The sequence below is a fragment of the Anthonomus grandis genome, chromosome 19 (genome assembly GCF_022605725.1).
Source record: "Anthonomus grandis grandis chromosome 19, icAntGran1.3, whole genome shotgun sequence".
Taxonomy (NCBI): domain Eukaryota; kingdom Metazoa; phylum Arthropoda; class Insecta; order Coleoptera; family Curculionidae; genus Anthonomus; species Anthonomus grandis.
In genome coordinates, this window is record NC_065564.1 from 1387238 (window position 1) to 1407735 (window position 20498).

Sequence of the window (20498 nt, forward strand, 5' to 3'; positions counted from 1 at the left end):
GCTAGACAGCTGAAATTTTCTAGAGAGATGAAGTGGGGTACTGTCTATAGGCCCTGAAAATTTCGTACTTGTAGGTCTCTTCAGTCAAAAGTTACATAAGTTTAAACAGTATATTGGTGCATAATTTAATTTTACTGGTGTGTCATTTGTTTATTTTTTTAAATGAAAATTATTTAAGCTAGACAGCTGAAATTTTCTAGAGAGATGAAGTGGGGTACTGTCTATAGGCACTGAAAGTTTCGTATTTGTAGGTCTCATCAGTCAAAAGTTACTTGGGTTTTAACATTGTATTGGTGCATAATTTAATTGTACTGGTATGTCATTTGTTTATTTTTTTAAATGAAAATTATTTAAGCTAGACAGCTAAAATTTTCTAGAGAGATGAAGTGGGGTACTGTCTATAGGCCCTGAAAGTTTCGTACTTGTAGGTCTCATCAGTCAAAAGCTACTTAAGTTTAAATATTATATTGGTGCATAATTTAATTTTACTGGTATGTCATTTGTTTATTTTTTTAAATGAAAATTATTTAAGCTAGACAGCTGAAATTTTCTAGAGAGATGAAGTGAGGTACTGTCTATAGGCCCTGAAAGTTTCGTACTTGTAGGTCTCATCAGTCAAAAGTTACTTGGGTTTTAACATTGTATTGGTGCATAATTTAATTGTACTGGTATGTCATTTGTTTATTTTTTTAAATGAAAATTATTTAAGCTAGACAGCTGAAATTTTCTAGAGAGATGAAGTGGGGTACTGTCTATAGGCCCTGAAAGTTTCGTACTTGTAGGTCTCATCAGTCAAAAGTTACTTAAGTTTAAACATTGTATTGGTGCATAATTTAATTGTACTGGTATGTCATTTGTTTATTTTTTTAAATGAAAATTATTTAAGCTAGACAGCTGAAATTTTCTAGAGAGATGAAGTGGGGTACTGTCTATAGGCCCTGAAAGTTTCGTACTTGTAGGTCTCATCAGTCAAAAGTTACTTAAGTTTAAACATTGTATTGGTGCATAATTTAATTGTACTGGTATTTCATTTGATTATTTTTTAAATGAAAATTATTTAAGCTAGACAGCTGAAATTTTCTAGAGAGATGAAGTGGGGTACTGTCTATAGGCCCTGAAAGTTTCGTACTTGTATGTCTCATCAGTCAAAAGTTACTTAAGTTTAAACATTGTATTGGTGCATAATTTAATTGTACTGGTATGTCATTTGTTTATTTTTTTAAATGAAAATTATTTAAGCTAGACAGCTGAAATTTTCTAGAGAGATGAAGTGGGGTACTGTCTATAGGCCCTGAAAGTTTCGTACTTGTAGGTCTCATCAGTCAAAAGTTACTTGGGTTTTAACATTGTATTGGTGCATAATTTAATTGTACTTGGTTGTCATTTGTTTATTTTTTTAAAAGAAAATATTTCAGCTAAAATGCTGAAATTTTATGGAAAGATGGTCTGAAGTACTGCCTAAAAGCCCTAAAAGTTTCGTGCTTATAGGTCTCATCAGTCAGAAGTTATTAGAGTCCACACATCATAGTAGAGCACAATTTAATACTATTCTATTGTAGTTTATTAATTTTTTCAATTAAAAACTATTTAAGCTAGAAAGCTGAAATTCTTTGAAGAGTTAGTCTGAGGTACCATTAATTTACCTTGAAAGTTTCGTATTTATAGGTCTCATCGGCCAAAATTTATTTAGTCTCAAACATCATAGTAGGGCATAAATTAATTCTACTTGACTGTCACTTATTTATTATTAATTAAAAAACTACTTAAGCTAAAAAGCTGAAATTTTCGGAAGAGTTGCTCCATAGTACCCCCCGTTTATCCTGAAAGTTTCATACCAATAGGTCTCATCAGTCGAAAATTATTCGAGTCACTATTTACACACTCCAGCACTTCATAACTCGAAAACCATAGTGTTGGGGCTCGTTATAATTAGCCCAAGATATATACAGGGTGTCCAAAAAAGTGCCTTCTGAAGCGAGTGGTTACCTTTTAGGTGGACGTCGGTGGTGACGACGGTGGTGGTGGTGACGTCGGGGCTGGTACAGCGTCGCGGCGGCGGCGTCGTCAAAAGACGCGCGAGCTCTGGGCATTTTTACCGGGGCTCCCATCGGCCCGAGCGCCGTTTAACCACTGAACCAGATGGGCCCCTTAATATTATTCAGACCCCCCCTCGCCCCTAATGTGCCCCTTGTAAACAACTCACGTGTGTCACGCGGTCTCTTGTCACCCCCCGCGCCCCCTTCTTGTTGTTGTCGTTTGTTTTTTGATGGGTTGTTGTTGTTGTTATTATTGGGCACGTCAAGGACCCGGATTGTTTTTTACCTCGTTTTTAATGCGAAAAAAAAAAAAGACGGTGTATAGCATCAGGGGTTTCTGCCCTTGTGCATTGATTACCCAAGCAAGACGTCGTATATTATTATTTAGATTAACAACAAAATCAGGTATTATTCATGCGTATTATTTTTGAAAAACAATGAGTTTCTTAATACAATTTTTTACTGGTAAGTGGTGTGGGGTGGGTGGGGAGGCCAAGGGTAGGATTAATGAAAAACGTTTTTTTTGCATAAAATAATTTGCTGAAAAAAAACGTTTTTTATTAATTCTACCCTTAGCCCCCCACCCACCCTACACACCTTACCAGTAAGAAATTCTGTTGAAAAATCACCATTTTTTGGTCTATAATATCCAATCTAATAGCACGGTTTTTGTATTAAATATACATAAATATAATTATATAAAATTTAAATAAACAAACTGCATTATTAGATTAAATATGAAAAACAATGATTTTTGTAAACAATTTCCTTACTGGTAAGTAGTGTGGGGTGGGTGGGGGGCTAAGGGTTGTCTAATGAAAAACAATGTTTTTTGCAATAAATATTTACCGAAGAAAAAAATTATTGTTCAAGAAAATTATAGTCATAACATTTTATCGGATATTTATAGTTGAAGTTCAACCGAAAATGTACATCTGGTATAAACCAAAAATAAACGTTTATTTCACTAAGGTGTATTCTTTGGGCAGGACTTCCTTGATTTAGGCCTCGAAAGCTTTGCAAGAACCTTCTTCAACTGTTAAACCATAAATCACTTAAATCGATTCAGACTTATTCAGAAGTTAATTTACAAATTTTTTAAATAATTACTGTGGTCCAAGCATCACGTAACAGATTATATTTTGAAAAAAAAAAGCCATAAAAATTAATTTTTTTCTTTAATCTTTATATAGTGGGTGAAAAGATTTAGGGAGGGTTCCTTTAAACCTTTTTTATTCCCTATTACGCTATAGCAGCCTCACTATAGGTTTACAGGCAAGGGTGGCTTGGCCGTAATAGGTTGAGTAAAGAACCACTTGATTGTAGAATTCAATACTGATTTATTCCCCCAAAACTACAACTATCAGTCTTAAACTAACAATTCGTGGTAATTTTCAAAACTCGATCCTTATGAATTTGAATTTCTTTTAGCAAACCGCGTATAAAAAGAAAAAAAAGTTTTTAACGTAAACTAAGCGAGAATTCCAGTGACGTACAGTTTTTGTTATTATGCGAAGATGTTTTCGTACGCACCCTACTGCTTGAGGTAAATTAAATTAATTCATTATTAAAAATGGCATAACTACTCCAGCTTACATAGCGATAAAATAGGATTTTTTTCACGTTTTACTCGAAAACCTTAAGGTTATGTGAGAAAAGTATAGATATAAAAACTAAAGATTGGTTTATCACCTATTTTTTTCCAGGCAATTATTTACTGCAAAAAAAAACGTTTTTTATTAGGCCTACCCTTAGCCCCCCACCCACCCCACACACCTTACCAGTAAGAAATTGTTTACAAAAATCATTGTTTTTCATATTTAATTTAATAACACAATTTGTTTATTTGAATTTGATACAATTATATAAATGTATATTAATAAATATTTAATACAAAAACAGTGCCATTACATTGGATATTATGGGTGAAAAATGGTGATTTTTCAAAAGAATTTCTTACTGGTAAGTTGTGTGGGGTGGGTGGGGGGTCCAAGGGTAGGATTAATAAAAAACGATTTTTTTGCATAAAATAATTTGCTGAAAAAAAAACGTTTTTCTTTAACTTTACCCTTGCCCCCCCACCCACCCCACACTACTTACCAGTAAGAAATTCTGTTAAAAAATCACGGTTTCCTGAATAATGTACAAGAATAACAGCTGATTTCCTCGTTAATATCCAACCTAATAGCACAGTTTGTACATTTAAATTTAATATAAGTATATATGTGTATATTAATAAAATAAAATATAAAATAAATAAATATTTAATACAAAAACAGTGATTTTTCAACAGAATTTCTTACTGGTAAGGTGTGTAGGGTGGGTGGGGGGCTGAGGATAGAATTATTAAAAAACTTTTTTTTGCATAAAATAATTTTCTAAAAAAAAAACGTTTTTCATTATCTTTACCCTTGCCCCCCCACCCACCCCACACACCTTACCAGTAAGGAAATTGTTTACAAAAATCCTTGTTTTTCATATTTAATCTAATAAGACCAAATTCTTGCCATAAAATATATATTAAATATTTGAAGTATAGTAGTCGAGTTTAAAAACTAGATATGTAAACAGAATGGTATATGATATACGTATATTCTACAATTCAAAAAATATATATTTAACGAATCAACGCAAATCCCTCTATCCGACTATAGAACCAATACACACATACAGGGCGTCCCAATAACCCCGTAAGTCGTGATATAACGAGTGCAATAATTACCTTTCCTACCTCTTTAGGCTGGCTGCGGTGGATTTGAGGTTACGCTGACTGGTGGTGGTGGAGTGCAAATAGGCCATGAATGAACCGCCTCGAAACCCGGAGGCATTTGTACACTCGGATATTGACGCAATTAAAAACAAAAGAAAACAAAAAACAAAAGATAACGCGGCGTCCCGACGTCGTCCGAAAATTTGTTTTTTTCGAGAAAATTTCACACGAAACAGCGAAAAAAATAAAAACGCGGATCCCGTCGCGCAAAATTATAAAATTAGAACTGTCCCATCTCCCAGACTGTGTTTTATTTTATAAATACTGTGTCTGTGTGTGTGTGTGTGTGTGCGATTGTTACATGTGTTGGCTAATCAGGCGGGCAACCTTACGACTGTCGTCCGCATATTTATAAATTTATCGACGGACTGTGCGACCCGTTAATTTAGCGACACGCGATTTTTTTTTTTAACGGTCCTTCGAGCCGGTTTTTTACCATTTTTTAAACAGAAAACTTGATTGAACTTCATATCATCTTAAAGGGAATTTAATTCACTTTAATTTGGTGTCATTGGATTTTTCTTAAGTTAAAATGGCTTTGAGTAACATGAGGTAGAAGCCATGAAGGACCTTGCCTAAGAAACAATGATTTGCAGTGGAAACCCCGATGATGATGCTCAAGTTCAAATTTGAATTAAAAAAAGAGTTTTATAGCTAGAAGAAATGAAGTAGCTGTCCCTGATAGCTACAATATTTGCGCACTCAGCATTCTTTATTTCAATCCTCTAGCTCAATCGAGCTTAAAGTTATCAAATTTTTTCAAACCCACTTCTGATTTGAAAAGTCAGCTTCCACATCACTGAATAATTAATTGCAAAGTTCAAAATTTAATTAAAAATAGAGTTTTATAGTTAGAAGAAATATAGCTACTGTCCCTGATAGCTACAACATTTGCGCACTCAGCATTTTTTATTTCAATCCTCTAGCTTAATCCAGTTTAAAGTTATAAAGGTTTTTCTAACCCACTTCTGATTTGAAAATTCAACTTCCACATCACTCTGAATATTATTATTAAAAATTTTATTTGCAAAGTTCAAATTTGAATTAAAAAAAAGAGTTTTATAGCTAGAAGAAATATAGCTACTGTCCCTGATAGCTACAACATTTGCGCACTCAGCATTTTTTATTTTAATCCTTTAGCTCAATTCAGCTTAAAGTTATTAAGGTTTTTCTAACCCACTTCTGATTTGAAAATTGTTGAAATTTTAAATGCAAAGTTCAAAATTAAATTAAAAATAAAGTTTTAGAGCTAGAAGAAATGTAGTAGCTGTGTCTGATAGCTACAATATTTGCGCACTCAGCACTCTTTATTTCAATCCTCTAGCTCAATCGAGCTTAAAGTTATCAAATTTTTTCTAACTCACTTCTGATTTGAAAAGTCAGCTTCCGCATTACTGAATAATTAATTGCAAAGTTCAAAATTAAATTAAAAATAGACTTTTAAAGCTAGAAGAAATATAGTAGCTGTCTCTGATAGCTACAATATTTGCGCACTCAGCACTCTTTATTTCAATCCTCTAGCTCAATCGAACTTAAAGTTATCAAATTTTTTCTAACCCACTTCTGATTTGAAAAGTCAGCTTCCGCATTACTGAATAATTAATTGCAAAGTTCAAAATTAAATTAAAAATAGAGTTTTAGAGCTAGAAGAAATGTAGTAGCTGTGCCTGATAGCTACAACATTTGCGCACTCAGCACTTTTTATTTCAATCCTCTAGCTCAATTCAGCTTAAAGTTATTAAGGTTTTTCTAACCCACTTCTGATTTGAAAATTGTTGAAATTTTAATTGCAAAGTTCAAAATTAAATTAAAAATAGAGTTTTAGAGCTAGAAGAAATGTAGTAGCTGTATCTGATAGCTACAACATTTGCGCACTCAGCATTCTTTATTTCAATCCTCTAGCTCAATTCAGCTTAAAGTTATCAAATTTTTTCTAACCCACTTCTGATTTGAAAAGTCAGCTTCCGCATCACTGAATAATTAATTGCAAAGTTCAAAATTAAATTAAAAATAGAGTTTTAGAGCTAGAAGAAATGTAGTAGCTGTATCTGATAGCTACAACATTTGCGCACTCAGCATTCTTTATTTCAATCCTCTAGCTCAATTCAGCTTAAAGTTATCAAATTTTTTCTAACCCACTTCTGATTTGAAAAGTCAGCTTCCGCATCACTGAATAATTAATTGCAAAGTTCAAAATTAAATTAAAAATAGAGTTTTAAAGCTAGAAGAAATATAGTAGCTGTCTCTGATAGCTACAACATTTGCGCACTCAGCACTCTTTATTTCAATCCTCTAGCTCAATTCAGCTTAAAGTTATCAAGTTTTTTCTAACCCACTTCTGATTTGAAAAGTCAACTTCCACATCACTCTGAATAATATTTCTGAAATTTTAATTGCAAAGTTCAAATTTGAATTAAAAAAAGAGTTTTATAGCTAGAAGAAATATAGTAGCTGTCCCTGATAGCTACAACATTTGCGCACTCAGAATTTTTTATTTCAATCCTCTAGCTCAATCTAGTCTTAAGTTATCAAGGTTTTTCTAACCCACTTCTGATTTGAAAATTCAATTTCCACATCACTCTGAATAATATTACTTAGCTATCCAAATTTTTTTTTACGGTCCTTCGAGCCGGTTTTTTACCACTTATTGAACAGGAAACTTGACTGAATCTCATATCATTTGAAAGGGAATTTTATTCACTTTAATTTGATATCATTAGATCAAAACTATGATTATAGGAAAAAAATACAGAGCCCCATATGAGTGAGTACCTTAATGAGCTTTATACATAAACAATAAAAATCCTGGTCCTTCGAACCGGATTTCAATACAACCCTTCCGATATGCACTCTCAAGCCTATTTTTATGGCTTCGATTGCAACCTTTTAATTGATTGACCGTTATTGCCGGCTTTACCGCTTTTTTATTAATCGATTTAATTAAAAAGTGAGGTTATGTTTTATTTCCCGGATACTTGCACGGGCGCCCTCTCTGGACAAACCGCCGGACGATAAAATCCTTTAACGAGTCGAGCCTCGCGGTTTATCCAGAGGGGGGCGCCTCCTCCACACTCATAATAATAAATTCTGGATAAATTCCTGGAAAGATGCTGCTGCTGCTGCACCAAACAAACAACTGGAAAGTTAAAATCAACGGATCGCGTTTATTGGAAACCCCTCTGCCCCCCTTTCCTCACTCACGTTAAGTCTAGCGAGAGTGAGGTGTTTGTTATATGAGAAAAAAAAACAAACGAATAAAGGACATGATAAAGGTGGGGGAGGCGGAATTGGCGCCGAGCCAACGCTGCATTGGAGCAGACTGTCTGTTGCTGCTGCTGCTGCTGCTGCTGCTGCTGCTGCTGCTGCCAACCCCCCCCCCCCCCCCGAGCTCCCCAGAGAGGGTGGCAACTGCGGCGAAAGGTTGCACACTTTTAATTACAGATTTGAAAAGTTTAAATTTAAATTAAAAAATAAGTCTTTAAGGTACCAGGGATATAATTACTGGGTAAGGTAGCTGCAACATTTGTGCACTCGGTACTTTTTATTTCAAGTCTCTAACTTAATCCTGCTTAAAGTTATCAAGGTTTTTCTAGCTCACCAACTGTTTGAAAATTCATCACTGCTTAATATCTTCAATGTAAAGTTTAAAATTGAATAATAAAATAAATATTTTAGCTACAGGAAATATATTAACTAGGTATGATAGCTACAACATCTCTGTACTCAGCGCTCTTTATTTTAAGCCTCTAGCTCAATTCAGCTTAAAGTTATCAAACTTTGTCTGATCCAGTGACTATTTAAAAATTCAGTTTCCACATCACTCAGAATCACAAGTTCAAATGTTAATAAAAAATTAAGTTTTATAGCTAGAGCAAATATAGTTGCTGTTCCTGATAGCTACAGCATTTGTGCACACAGCACTTTTTATTTCAAGTCTCTAACTTAATCCAGTTTGAAGTTATTAAACTTTTTCTAAGACAGTAATTTTTTTTGAAAATTCAATTTCCACATCGGTCTGAAAATTAATTATCACTTTTTAAATTTAAATTAAAAATTAGGTTTTATAGTAAACGGAAATATAGTAGCTGTCCCTAGTAGCTACAACATTAGTGCACTCAGCACTCTTTATTTTATACCTCTAACTCAATCCAGCTTCAAGTTATCAAAGTTTTTCTAGCTCACCAACTGTTTGAAAATTCATCACTGCTCAATATCTTCAATGTAAAGTTTAAAATTGAATAATAAAATAAATATTTTAGCTACAGGAAATATATTAACTAGGTATGATAGCTACAACATCTCCGTACTCAGCGCTCTTTATTTTAAGCCTCTAGCTCAATTCAGCTTAAAGTTATCAAACTTTGTCTGATCCAGTGACTATTTAAAAATTCAGTTTCCACATCACTCAGAATCACAAGTTGAAATATTAATAACAAAATTAAGTTTTATAGCTAGAACAAATATAGTTGCTGTTCCTGATAGCTACAACATTTGTGCACTCAGCACTCTTTATTTCATGCCTCTAGCTTAATCCAGTTTGAAGTTATTAAGCTTTTTCCAGACCAGTCTTTTTTTTGAAAATTCAATTTCCACATCGGTCTGAAAATTAATTATCACTTTTTAAATTTAAATTAAAAATTAGGTTTTATAGTAAATGAAAATGCAGTAGCTGTCCCTAGTAGCTACAATATTAGTGCACTCAGCACTCTTTATTTTATACCTCTAACTCAATCCAGCTTCAAGTTATCAAAGTTTTTCTAGCTCAGCAACTGTTTGAAAATTCATCACTGCTTAATATCTTCAATGTAAAGTTTAAAATTGAGTTATAAAATAAATATTATAGCTACGAGAAATATACCAACTAGGTATTATAGCTACAACATCTCCGTACTCAGCGCTCTTTATTCTAAGCCTCTAGCTCAATCCAGCTTAAAGTTATCAAACTTTGTCTGATCCAGTGACTATTTAAAAATTCAGTTTCCACATCACTCAGAATCACAAGTTCAAATGTTTATAAAAAATTAAGTTTTATAGCTAGAACAAATATAGTAGCTGTCCCTGATAGCTACAACATTTGTGCACTCAGCACTCTTTATTTCAAGTCTCTAACTTAATCCAGTTTGAAGTTATTAAACTTTTTCCAAGACAGTATTTTTTTTTTGAAAATTCATATTCCACATCGGTCTGAAAATTAATTATCACTTTTTAAATTTAAATTAAAAATTAGGTTTTATAGTAAACGGAAATGCAGTAGCTGTCCCTAGTAGCTACAACATTAGTGCACTCAGCACTCTTTATTTTATACCTCTAACTCAATCCAGCTTCAAGTTATCAAAGTTTTTCTAGCTCACCAACTGTTTGAAAATACATCACTCCTCAATATCTTCAATGTAAAGTTTAAAATTGAGTTATAAAATAAATATTATAGCTACGAGAAATATACCAACTAGGTATTATAGCTACAACATCTCCGTACTCAGCGCTCTTTATTCTAAGCCTCTAGCTCAATCCAGCTTAAAGTTATCAAACTTTGTCTGATCCAGTGACTATTTAAAAATTCAGTTTCCACATCACTCAGAATCACAAGTTCAAATGTTAATAAAAAATTAAGTTTTATAGCTAGAAAAAATATAATGACTGCCTCTGATAGCTACAACATTTGTGCACTCAGCACTTTTTATTTCAGGTCTCTAACTTCATCCAGTTTGAGGTTATTAAGCTTTTTCCAAGCCAGTAATTTTTTTTAAAAATTCAATTTCCACATCGGTCTGAAAATTAATTATCACTTTTTAAATTTAAATTAAAAATTAGGTTTTATAGTAAACGGAAATGTAGTAGCTGTCCCTAGTAGCTACAACATTAGTGCACACTCAGCACTCTTTATTCTAAGCCTCTAGCTCAATCCAGCTTAAAGTTATCAAACTTTGTCTGATCCAGTGACAATTTAAAAATTCAGTTTCCACATCACTCAGAATCACAAGTTCAAATGTTAATAAAAAATTCAGTTTTATAGCTAGAACAAATATAGTAGCTGTCCCTGATAGCTACAACATTTGTGCACTTAGCACTCTTTATTTCATGCCTCTAACTCAATTCAGCTTAAAGTTATCAAAGTTTGTCTGATCCAGTGACTATTTAAAAATTCAGTTTCCACATCACTCAGAATCACAAGTTCAAATGTTAATAAAAAATTAAGTTTTATAGCTAGAGCAAATATAGTTGCTGTTCCTGATAGCTACAGCATTTGTGCACACAGCACTTTTTATTTCAAGTCTCTAACTTAATCCAGTTTGAAGTTATTAAACTTTTTCTAAGACAGTAATTTTTTTTGAAAATTCAATTTCCACATCGGTCTGAAAATTAATTATCACTTTTTAAATTTAAATTAAAAATTAGGTTTTATAGTAAACGGAAATATAGTAGCTGTCCCTAGTAGCTACAACATTAGTGCACTCAGCACTCTTTATTTCATGCCTCTAACTCAATTCAGCCTAAAGTTATCAAAGTTTGTCTGATCCAGTGACTATTTAAAAATTCAGTTTCCACATCACTCAGAATCACAAGTTCAAATGTTAATAAAAAATTAAGTTTTATAGCTAGAACAAATATAGTTGCTGTTCCTGATAGCTACAACATTTGTGCACTCAGCGCTCTTTATTTCATGTCTCTAGCTTAATCCAGTTTGAAGTTATCAAGTTTTTCCAAGCCAGTCATTTTTTTGAAAATTCAATTTCCACATCACTCTGAATATTATTGCCCAAAAATTTAATTGCAAGTTCAAATTTAAATTAAATATAGAGTTTAATAGCTAGAAAAAATATAATGACTGCCTCTGATAGCCACAACATTTGTGCACTCAGCACTCTTTATTTCAATCCTCTATCTCACTCCAGCTCGAAGCTATTACACTTTTCCTAACTCAACTATTATTTGCAAACTCACTTTCCCGATCACCTTGAATAATATTGCTCCGTCTGAAAAGGGCTTCATAGTTCTTTCTTAATCTCCGACAAGCCCTTCATAAGAGGGATTGATCCTTGAAGAGTCATTGAAAAAAGGAAAAATCTCCCTCTTTTTCCGATTTTAACGAGAGGGAGAGTTTTCTCTGCACCCGATATCGGATCTTTAGGTGTCAACTTGAGGACCCTCCCTTATTTTATCCTCGTTCACGTGTAAAAAGTCGAGAATTTATAGCTTAAAGTGTTGGTTTTTAATGCCCAAGTATCGCTTTAGTTGCGTCTTTTCTCTATAAATATCCGCAAACGTACTTGAGGTAAAGGGATAAAACAAGAAGCATTGCAAAGGGCCATGGCCCTTCGTAATTGCATTTTCGGACGTTTCGCCTCCGGCCCCAATCGATCTTAGAAATCTACATTTAAACGAGGGGGGAGGGAGGTTTTTGGTCATTTGGCAATCTAACCTGGACAAAAGAACAGTGCGGGCACGAGGATTTAGGCCCTTGGGTCACTCCTCAGGGGGGTGAAGAAGATAAAGAGATATTCCAGATTAACGAGAAAAAACTACCGCGGCGACTGGTGATTTTTCAATTAAATCCAGGCGCGCGCGCTCCTGAATAATCACATCCGGAAACTAATCCTGTAGGATCGGCAGGAAATTACGGGGCCTACTGCGACAAATTAGTTAATTCGCTAATTTGTTGTTTGATTAAGTGACGTTTAGGGTTAATGGGAGGCAGGGAGAGTGGAAGTGGCTTGAGGAAAAAATTGAATAATTTCAAGTCAGATTGAGTTAGAGGATTAAAATAAACGGTCCTGAGCGTAGAAATGATGCATCTACCATGTCTACGTATTACATTTTCTTTGCCGATACAAATAATTTTTTAATTCGCATTTGAACTTTCAACATGACAAGGAACTCGAATTTTCAAACAAAGAGTGAGTTGGAAAAAGTTGAATAACTTTCAGCTGGATTGAGCAATAAGGTTAAAATAAACGGTAATGAACGCACAAATGATGCACTTACCACGGCCAGGTACTATTTTTCTTCTACGCATACAAACAATTTAGTAAATAATTTTTGAACTTGGAGTCAAAAAAAAATGACAAGGAAAGTGAGTTGGTAAAAGTTGAATAAATTCAAGCCAAATAGAGGTAAAGGCTTGAAATAAACGGTACTGTACGTAGAAATGTTGCTTCTATAATGCACAGTTACTATATTTCTTTTACCCATACAACTTTTTTATTTATTTGCAATTGAACTTAAAATTTGAAAATTTTTAATTATTATTCAGAACGATAAGGAAAGTGAATTTTCAAACAAATAGTGAGTTGGACAAAGTTGAATTACTTTGAAGCGGATTGAGCTAGACGATTGAAACAAACGATGCTGAGCTTAGAAATGATGTAAGTACCATGCTCAAGTACCATATTTGCTCTACACCTACACATATTCTGGTAATTTGAGTTTGAACTTCAAAAGTTCAAGTCGACAAGAAACGTGAATTTTCAAACAAGAAGTGAGTTGGAAAAAGTTGAATAACTACAGATACGATTGAGCTAGACAATTAAAATAAACGGTCCTGAGCGTAGAAATGATGCATCTACCTTGTCAATGTATCACATTTCCTTTGCCGATACAAATAATTTTTTAATTTGCCTTTGAACTTGAAACTTAAGAAATTTTCCATTAATATTCAAAACGATGAGGAAAACGAGTTTTCAAACAAAAAGTGAATTGGAAAAAGTTGAATAACTTTAAGCTGGATAGAGCTAGAAAATTATAATAAACGGTGCTGATCGTAGAAATGTTGCATCTACCATGCCCAGTCACTATATTTCCTCTACCTACACAAATAATTTTGTAATTTGCCTTTAAACTTAAGATTTAGCAAAGTGAATGTTCAAACTAAAAGTGAGTTACGAAAACTTGAATAACTTCAAGCCAAATAGAGCTAGAGGGCTGAAATAAAGAGCACTGAATGTAGAAATAATAAATCTCCTAATAGTACCGATTGACTTACTGACTGAGCGCCTTGTCGGTACTGCCGGGTCCCCCGGAGTCGTGGTGCCTTCGCTCCTTGTGCATGATCCCCATCAGCTTGAGCCAGGCGTTGTTTTTCCCCCCGTGGGTCCCCATCCCGCTCTGCCACATCGTCATGGTGGCCGTTAATCATTACCCCCTTGGCCCCCCCCCACGCGGTGTCTTTAAGTTAATTGTTTTTTTTTTTGGCGATTGTTTTGGCGGTTGTTGTTTAATTTTTGTTTGTATATAAAACTGGAAGATTTCAGGACTAATTATTGTTGTGTAGGAAAAAGGGCCGCATAGAGGACCGTTATCGATTTCCGGGGCCCCCCTCTCCCGCCGAATGCGGCCGCACGGGGGCTATTTTGAGCAAATATCACTGAAAAAACGGTGGTGGTGCTGCTGCTGCAGAGTAATTAATGTTCTTCTCTTTTTCGACAGTTTATGAAACAGATTCAGCATCTTCGCTCCTTGTTATGAAGCCGCAAAGTTCATTTTAAAGCAACGTCCGCACCTGGTCTATAATTAGTTTCCTTCGCATTGCCAACCATTAATTAATAAATAATTTAAAAAGACGCGAACTCTCTTAAGGAAACTGCACCACGACTACTCCGGACGTCGCCACTACTTCGCGTTCCTCAATCACTATTTGAGCGCGCGCGAGGGTGTCAGGGGGAGGAAAGTTAGTTCAATTGTTTCTTCAGCCCCTGCGAAATTTTGGAATTTTTTTTTTTTTTGAGTGAAAAAAAAGTGACTCGCGCGTCAACAGGTGGTCAGACGGTCGTTGGCGGTCGCGCGTCCCCAAAGCGACTGACGCGACGACGGCCGCTCTGCCGTCCCGACGCTCCGCACCGCGTGTGCCGGAGGCGGCGGGCGTCGCGACGTTCTCCGGCCGCCGGGGCGCACGCGTCGCGTAATGCGGCGGCCGAGATTTTTCTCTCGCGAGTGTCAGTGAAATTGTCGACGTTGCCAGACGGTGCGGAAATTACCCGAGTCAAATAAATCGTTCAACGATGTTATTCAAAATCACAGTTTACTGATTTTACGACGTATATTTAAGAAAAAATTAATTTTCACCAGTGGCGTCCGTAAAAAAATTATTATTTTTTTTGCAAATTTTCTTATGCAAAAAAACGTTTTTTTTTTAGTCCTACCCTTGCCCCCCCACCCACCCCACACCACTGATTTTTCGAAAATTAAAAACAAAGAAATTGGTTTTAAAAATCAATCATCACCAATGATTTTTGTATACAATTTCTCACTGGTAAAGTGTGTGGGGTGGGTGGGGGGCCAAGGGTAGGATTAATAAAAAAAAGGTTTTTTTTTTAGTCCTACCCTTGCCCCCCCACCCACCCCACACCACTGATTTTTTGAAAATGAAAAACAAAGAAATTGGTTTTAAAAATCAATCGCCACCAATGATTTTTGTATACAATTTCTCACTGGTAAAGTGTGTGGGGTGGGTGGGGGGCCAAGGGTAGGATTAATAAAAAAAAGGTTTTTTTTTTAGTCCTACCCTTGCCCCCCCACCCACCCCACACCACTGATTTTTTGAAAATGAAAAACAAAGAAATTGGTTTTAAAAATCAATCGCCACCAATGATTTTTGTATACAATTTCTCACTGGTAAGGTGTGTGGGGGGCCAAGGGTAGGATTAATAAAAAAAAACGTTTTTTTTTATTAATCCTACCCTTGGCCCCCCACCCACCCCACACCACTGATTTTTTGAAAATTAAAAACAAAGAAATTGTTTTTAAAAATCAATCGCCACCAATGATTTTTGTATACAATTTCTCACTGGTAAGGTGGGTGGGGTGGGTGGGGGGCCAAGGGTAGGGTTAATAAAAAGAACGTTTTTTTTTAGTCCCACCCTTGCCCCCCCACCCACCCCACACCACTGGTTTTTTGAAAATTAAAAACAAAGAAATTGTTTTAAAAAATCAATCGCCACCAATGATTTTTGTATGCAATTTCTCACTGGTAAGGTGTGTGGGGTGGGTGGGGGGCCAAGGGTGGGATTAATAAAAAAAAACGTTTTTTTTAGTTCTACCCTTGCCCCCCCACCCACCCTACACCACTGATTTTTTGAAAATTAAAAACAAAGAAATTGGTTTTAAAAATCAATCACCACCAATGATTTTTGTTAACAATTTCTCACTGGTAAGGTGTGTGGGGTGGGTGGGGGGCCAAGGGTAGACCTAATAAAAAACGTTTTTTTTGCAAAAAAACAATTGCCTGAGAAAAAAATGATTTTTAAGAAATTTATAGGCATGACATTTTATCCGATATTTATTGTTGAAATTCAACTAAAAATAAACGTTTTTAACTATCAGGTTCAACAACTCAGTAATAATTATAGCATTGTTGCCAAATCAGCCTCGTCAAACCATGATGTCGTGCCCGATACAAATTATATCAAACAAACAAAAGACAAAAGAAACAAGTGAATTGCATGTCAATTTTTCCATTAATCCGCGATAAAATCAAACCGATAGGAGGGGGAGTGAGGAGGGGCCTCATTCCCTGTTTTCATGTTCCAGTTTTCCCGATATTTCCAGAAAAAATTGAAAATTAACGATTTTGATGGAGTTTTACCCCGTTCCAGCATTTCCACACGTTCAAAAGCGACACTTGGATTTTTCGGAAGTTCCGCATTGAAGCGCATCGTCATCATCAACAACAACATCGTCGTCGTCCGGAACGGGAATAATTCAGGAGATGCGGCAAAACGGGCGTCTCGATGTTTCGGGAGACCGGGAGACGCCGAGACGTCGTCGGCACGCGACCCTACCACGTTGTCATCGATTATTATTAAAACACCTTTTTGAGGAAAAAGGAACCAGCGAAGATGGATTGGAGAAGGACGGAGCTATACGTGGGTGTGATTATCATTTTTGTAGAGTGCTCCGTTGAGCGGTACCACTTGGTTTTATGAGAAATTGTAAATTGTTATTCGGGGCGATGTGGAGCAAGAGTTTTCAAACAGACATTGTCTCAGTTAAAGTACCATAACTCTTTGCCATTTAAAGATAAAAAGATGGTAGTACCGTCAATGGATAGGAGGAAGATGGGGCTATACGTACATGTAAATATCATTTTCATAAAATGGTTCGTTGAACAAATATAACCTGATGTATTAAAAATTAAAATTCTATTCAGAACGATGTGGGACGAGAATTTCGAAACAAATGTTGTCCTAGCTAAAGTACCGTAACTTCTAGTAATTTAAAGGTAAAAAGGTGGTAGTACTATTAGTGGATCGGAAAAAGGTGAAGCTATACATACGTGTAAATGTCATTTTTATAAAATTACATGTTTGAAAGTTACTTCCGGGAACACCTGATCTAACCTCCCTCAAGTTCTACCCAATTTTTCTTCACAATTTTCCCTATAAACCCCATAATGTTTTTACATCAAATTAAAGCTCCTTTAATTCCCTTTTTAACGATATAAACACTGTTGACATATTTCCAAAATATCCGGAAATATTTGAAAGTTACTTCCAGGAACACCTGATCTAACCTCCCTCAAGTTCGACCCTATTTTTCTTCACAATTTTCCCTATAAACCCCCTAATGTTTTTACATCAAATTAAAGGTCCTTTAATTCCCTTTTCAACGATATAAACATTGTTGACATATTTCCAAAATTTCCGGAAATATTTGAAAGTTACTTCCAGGAACACCTGATCTAACCTCCCCCAAGTTCGACCCTATTTTTTTTCACAATTTTCCCTATAAACCCCCTAATGTTTTTGCATCAAATTAAAGCTCCTTTAATTCCCTTTTTAACGATATAAACATTGTTGACATATTTTCAAAATTTCCTGAAATATTTGAAAATTACATCCAGGAACACCTGATCTAACCTTTCTCAAGTTCTACCCAATTTTTCTCCACAATTTTCCCTATAAACCCCATAATGTTTTTGCATCAAATTAAAGCCCATTTAATTTCCTTTTTAACGATATAAACATTGTTGACATATTTCCAAAATTTCCGGAAATATTTGAAAGTTACTTCCAGGAACACCTGATCTAACCTCCCCCAAGTTCTACCCAATTTTTGTCACAATTTTCCCTATAAACCCCATAATATTTTTGCATCAAATTAAGGCTCCTTTAATTTCCTTTTGAACGATATAAACATTGTTGACATATTTCCAAAATTTCCGGAAATATTTGAATGTTACTTCCAGGAACACCTGATCTAACCTCCCCCCAAGTTCGACCCTATTTTTCTTCACAATTTTCCCTATAAACCCCATAATGTTTTTGCATCAGATTAAAGCTCCTTTAATTCCCTTTTGAACGATATAAACATTGTTGACATATTTCCAAAATTTCCGGAAATATTTGAAAATTACTTCCAGGAACACCTGATCTAACCTCCCCCAAGTTCGACCCTATTTTTTTTCACAATTTTCCCTATAAACCCCCTAATGTTTTTGCATCAAATTAAAGCTCCTTTAATTCCCTTTTGAACGATATAAACATTGTTGACATATTTCCAAAATTTCCGGAAATATTTGAAAATTACTTCCAGGAACACCTGATCTAACCTCCCCCAAGTTCGACCCTATTTTTTTTCACAATTTTCCCTATAAACCCCCTAATGTTTTTGCATCAAATTAAAGCTCCTTTAATTCCCTTTTTAACGATATAAACATTGTTGACATATTTTCAAAATTTCCTGAAATATTTGAAAATTACATCCAGGAACACCTGATCTAACCTTTCTCAAGTTCTACCCTATTTTTCTTCACAATTTTCCCTATAAACCCCATAATGTTTTTACATCAAATTAAAGCTCTTTTAATTCTCTTTTTAACGATATAAACATTGTTGACATATTTCCAAAATTTCCGGAAATATTTGAAAATTACTTCCAGGAACACCTGATCTAACCTCCCCCAAGTTCGACCCTATTTTTTTTCACAATTTTCCCTATAAACCCCCTAATGTTTTTGCATCAAATTAAAGCTCCTTTAATTCCCTTTTTAACGATATAAACATTGTTGACATATTTTCAAAATTTCCTGAAATATTTGAAAATTACATCCAGGAACACCTGATCTAACCTCCCTCAAGTTCGACCCTATTTTTCTTCACAATTTTCCCTATAAACCCCATAATGTTTTTGCATCAAATTAAAGCTCCTTTAATTCCCTTTTTAACGATATAAACATTGTTGACATATTTCCAAAATTTCCGGAAATATTTGAAAGTTACTTCCAGGAACACCTGATCTAACCTCCCCCAAGTTCGACCCTATTTTTCTCCACAATTTTCCCTATAAACCCCATAATGTTTTTGCATCAAATTAAAGCTCCTTTAATTCCCTTTTCAACGATATAAACATTGTTGACATATTTCCAAAATTTCCGGAAATATTTAAAAGTTACTTCCAGGAACACCTGATCTAAACTCCCTTAAGTTCGATCCTATTTTTCTTCACAATTTTCCCTATAAACCCCCTAATGTTTTTGCATCAAATTAAAGCTCCTTTAATTCCCTTTTTAACGATATAAACATTGTTGACATATTTTCAAAATTTCCTGAAATATTTGAAAATTACATCCAGGAACACCTGATCTAACCTTTCTCAAGTTCTACCCAATTTTTCTCCACAATTTTCCCTATAAACCCCATAATGTTTTTGCATCAAATTAAAGCCCATTTAATTTCCTTTTTAACGATATAAACATTGTTGACATATTTTCAAAATTTCCGGAAATATTTGAAAATTACTTCCAGGAACACCTGATCTAACCTCCCTCAAGTTCGACCCTATTTTTCTTCACAATTTTCCCTATAAACCCCATAATGTTTTTACATCAAATTAAAGCTCTTTTAATTCCCTTTTCAACGATATAAACATTGTTGACATATTTCCAAAATTTCCGGAAATATTTGAAAATTACTTCCAGGAACACCTGATCTAACCTCCCTCAAGTTCTACTCAATTTTTCTTCACAATTTTCCCTATAAACCCCATAATGTTTTTGCATCAAATTAAAGCCCATTTAATTCCCTTTTTAACGATATAAACATTGTTGACATATTTCCAAAATTTCCGGAAATATTTGAAAAAATCTTCTTTAAGTTTTGCTCAAATTTTCCCCAATAATTTCATCAAATTAAGGCTCTAGTTAAAGTAACATAACTTCTGGTCCTTTAAAGGTAGAAAAGCGGTAGTACCATTAATGGATAGGACAAAGATGGAGCTACACGTACGTGTAAATATTATTTTTTTTAAATGCTTCATTGAGTTGTACTCAAAAATTGCTACTTATCATTCAACACGATGTGGAACAAGAGTTTTCAAACAAATGTTGTCCCAATTAAAGCCTCATAGCTCTTCGTCATTTAATGATAGAAAGATGGTAGTACCATCGATGGATAGGAGAAAGATGAGGCTATAAATATACGTGCGTGTAAATATCATTTTTCTAGCAAATATAACAGTTTATATAAAAAAATTGCAAATTATTATTAAACGCGATACAGAGCAGGAATTTTCTAATAACTCAAGGTTGTACCACTAATGGCCTGTTTCCTGACAAAGTTCGAATCTGAATATGAACAATAACATCAGGTCCAGGAAGTACATTTTTTTAAGATTTTCCTAAAGCCTTTGATAGTATCAAGATTTTTTTAATTCATGACAAAACAAGTGAATAACTCCACAAGGGTTGCATTTACAAAAAT

The 20498-nt window shown here is 34.6% G+C and overlaps 1 protein-coding gene and 1 long non-coding RNA gene across 3 annotated transcripts in view; both read right to left on the reverse strand.

Annotated features, from left to right (window-relative positions):
• The window catches only part of LOC126747124 (potassium voltage-gated channel protein Shaker), an 80597-nt gene extending 65832 nt beyond the window's left edge, over positions 1-14765 (reverse strand). For both annotated transcript variants that reach the window (XM_050455613.1, XM_050455612.1), the window contains exon 1: positions 13787-14765. In XM_050455613.1, the coding sequence (XP_050311570.1) occupies positions 13787-13923 (137 nt within the window). In that variant the 5' untranslated portion in view covers positions 13924-14765. The remainder of the gene's footprint in view (positions 1-13786) is intronic.
• Positions 14766-15974: 1209 nt separating this feature from the next.
• LOC126747701 (uncharacterized) lies at positions 15975-19370 on the reverse strand. Its single transcript, XR_007664331.1, has 3 exons — positions 18859-19370; positions 17993-18339; positions 15975-17474 (listed from the first exon to the last, which is right to left on the reverse strand). It is a non-coding gene; the product is annotated as an uncharacterized LOC126747701 (long non-coding RNA).
• Positions 19371-20498: the final 1128 nt, after the last annotated feature.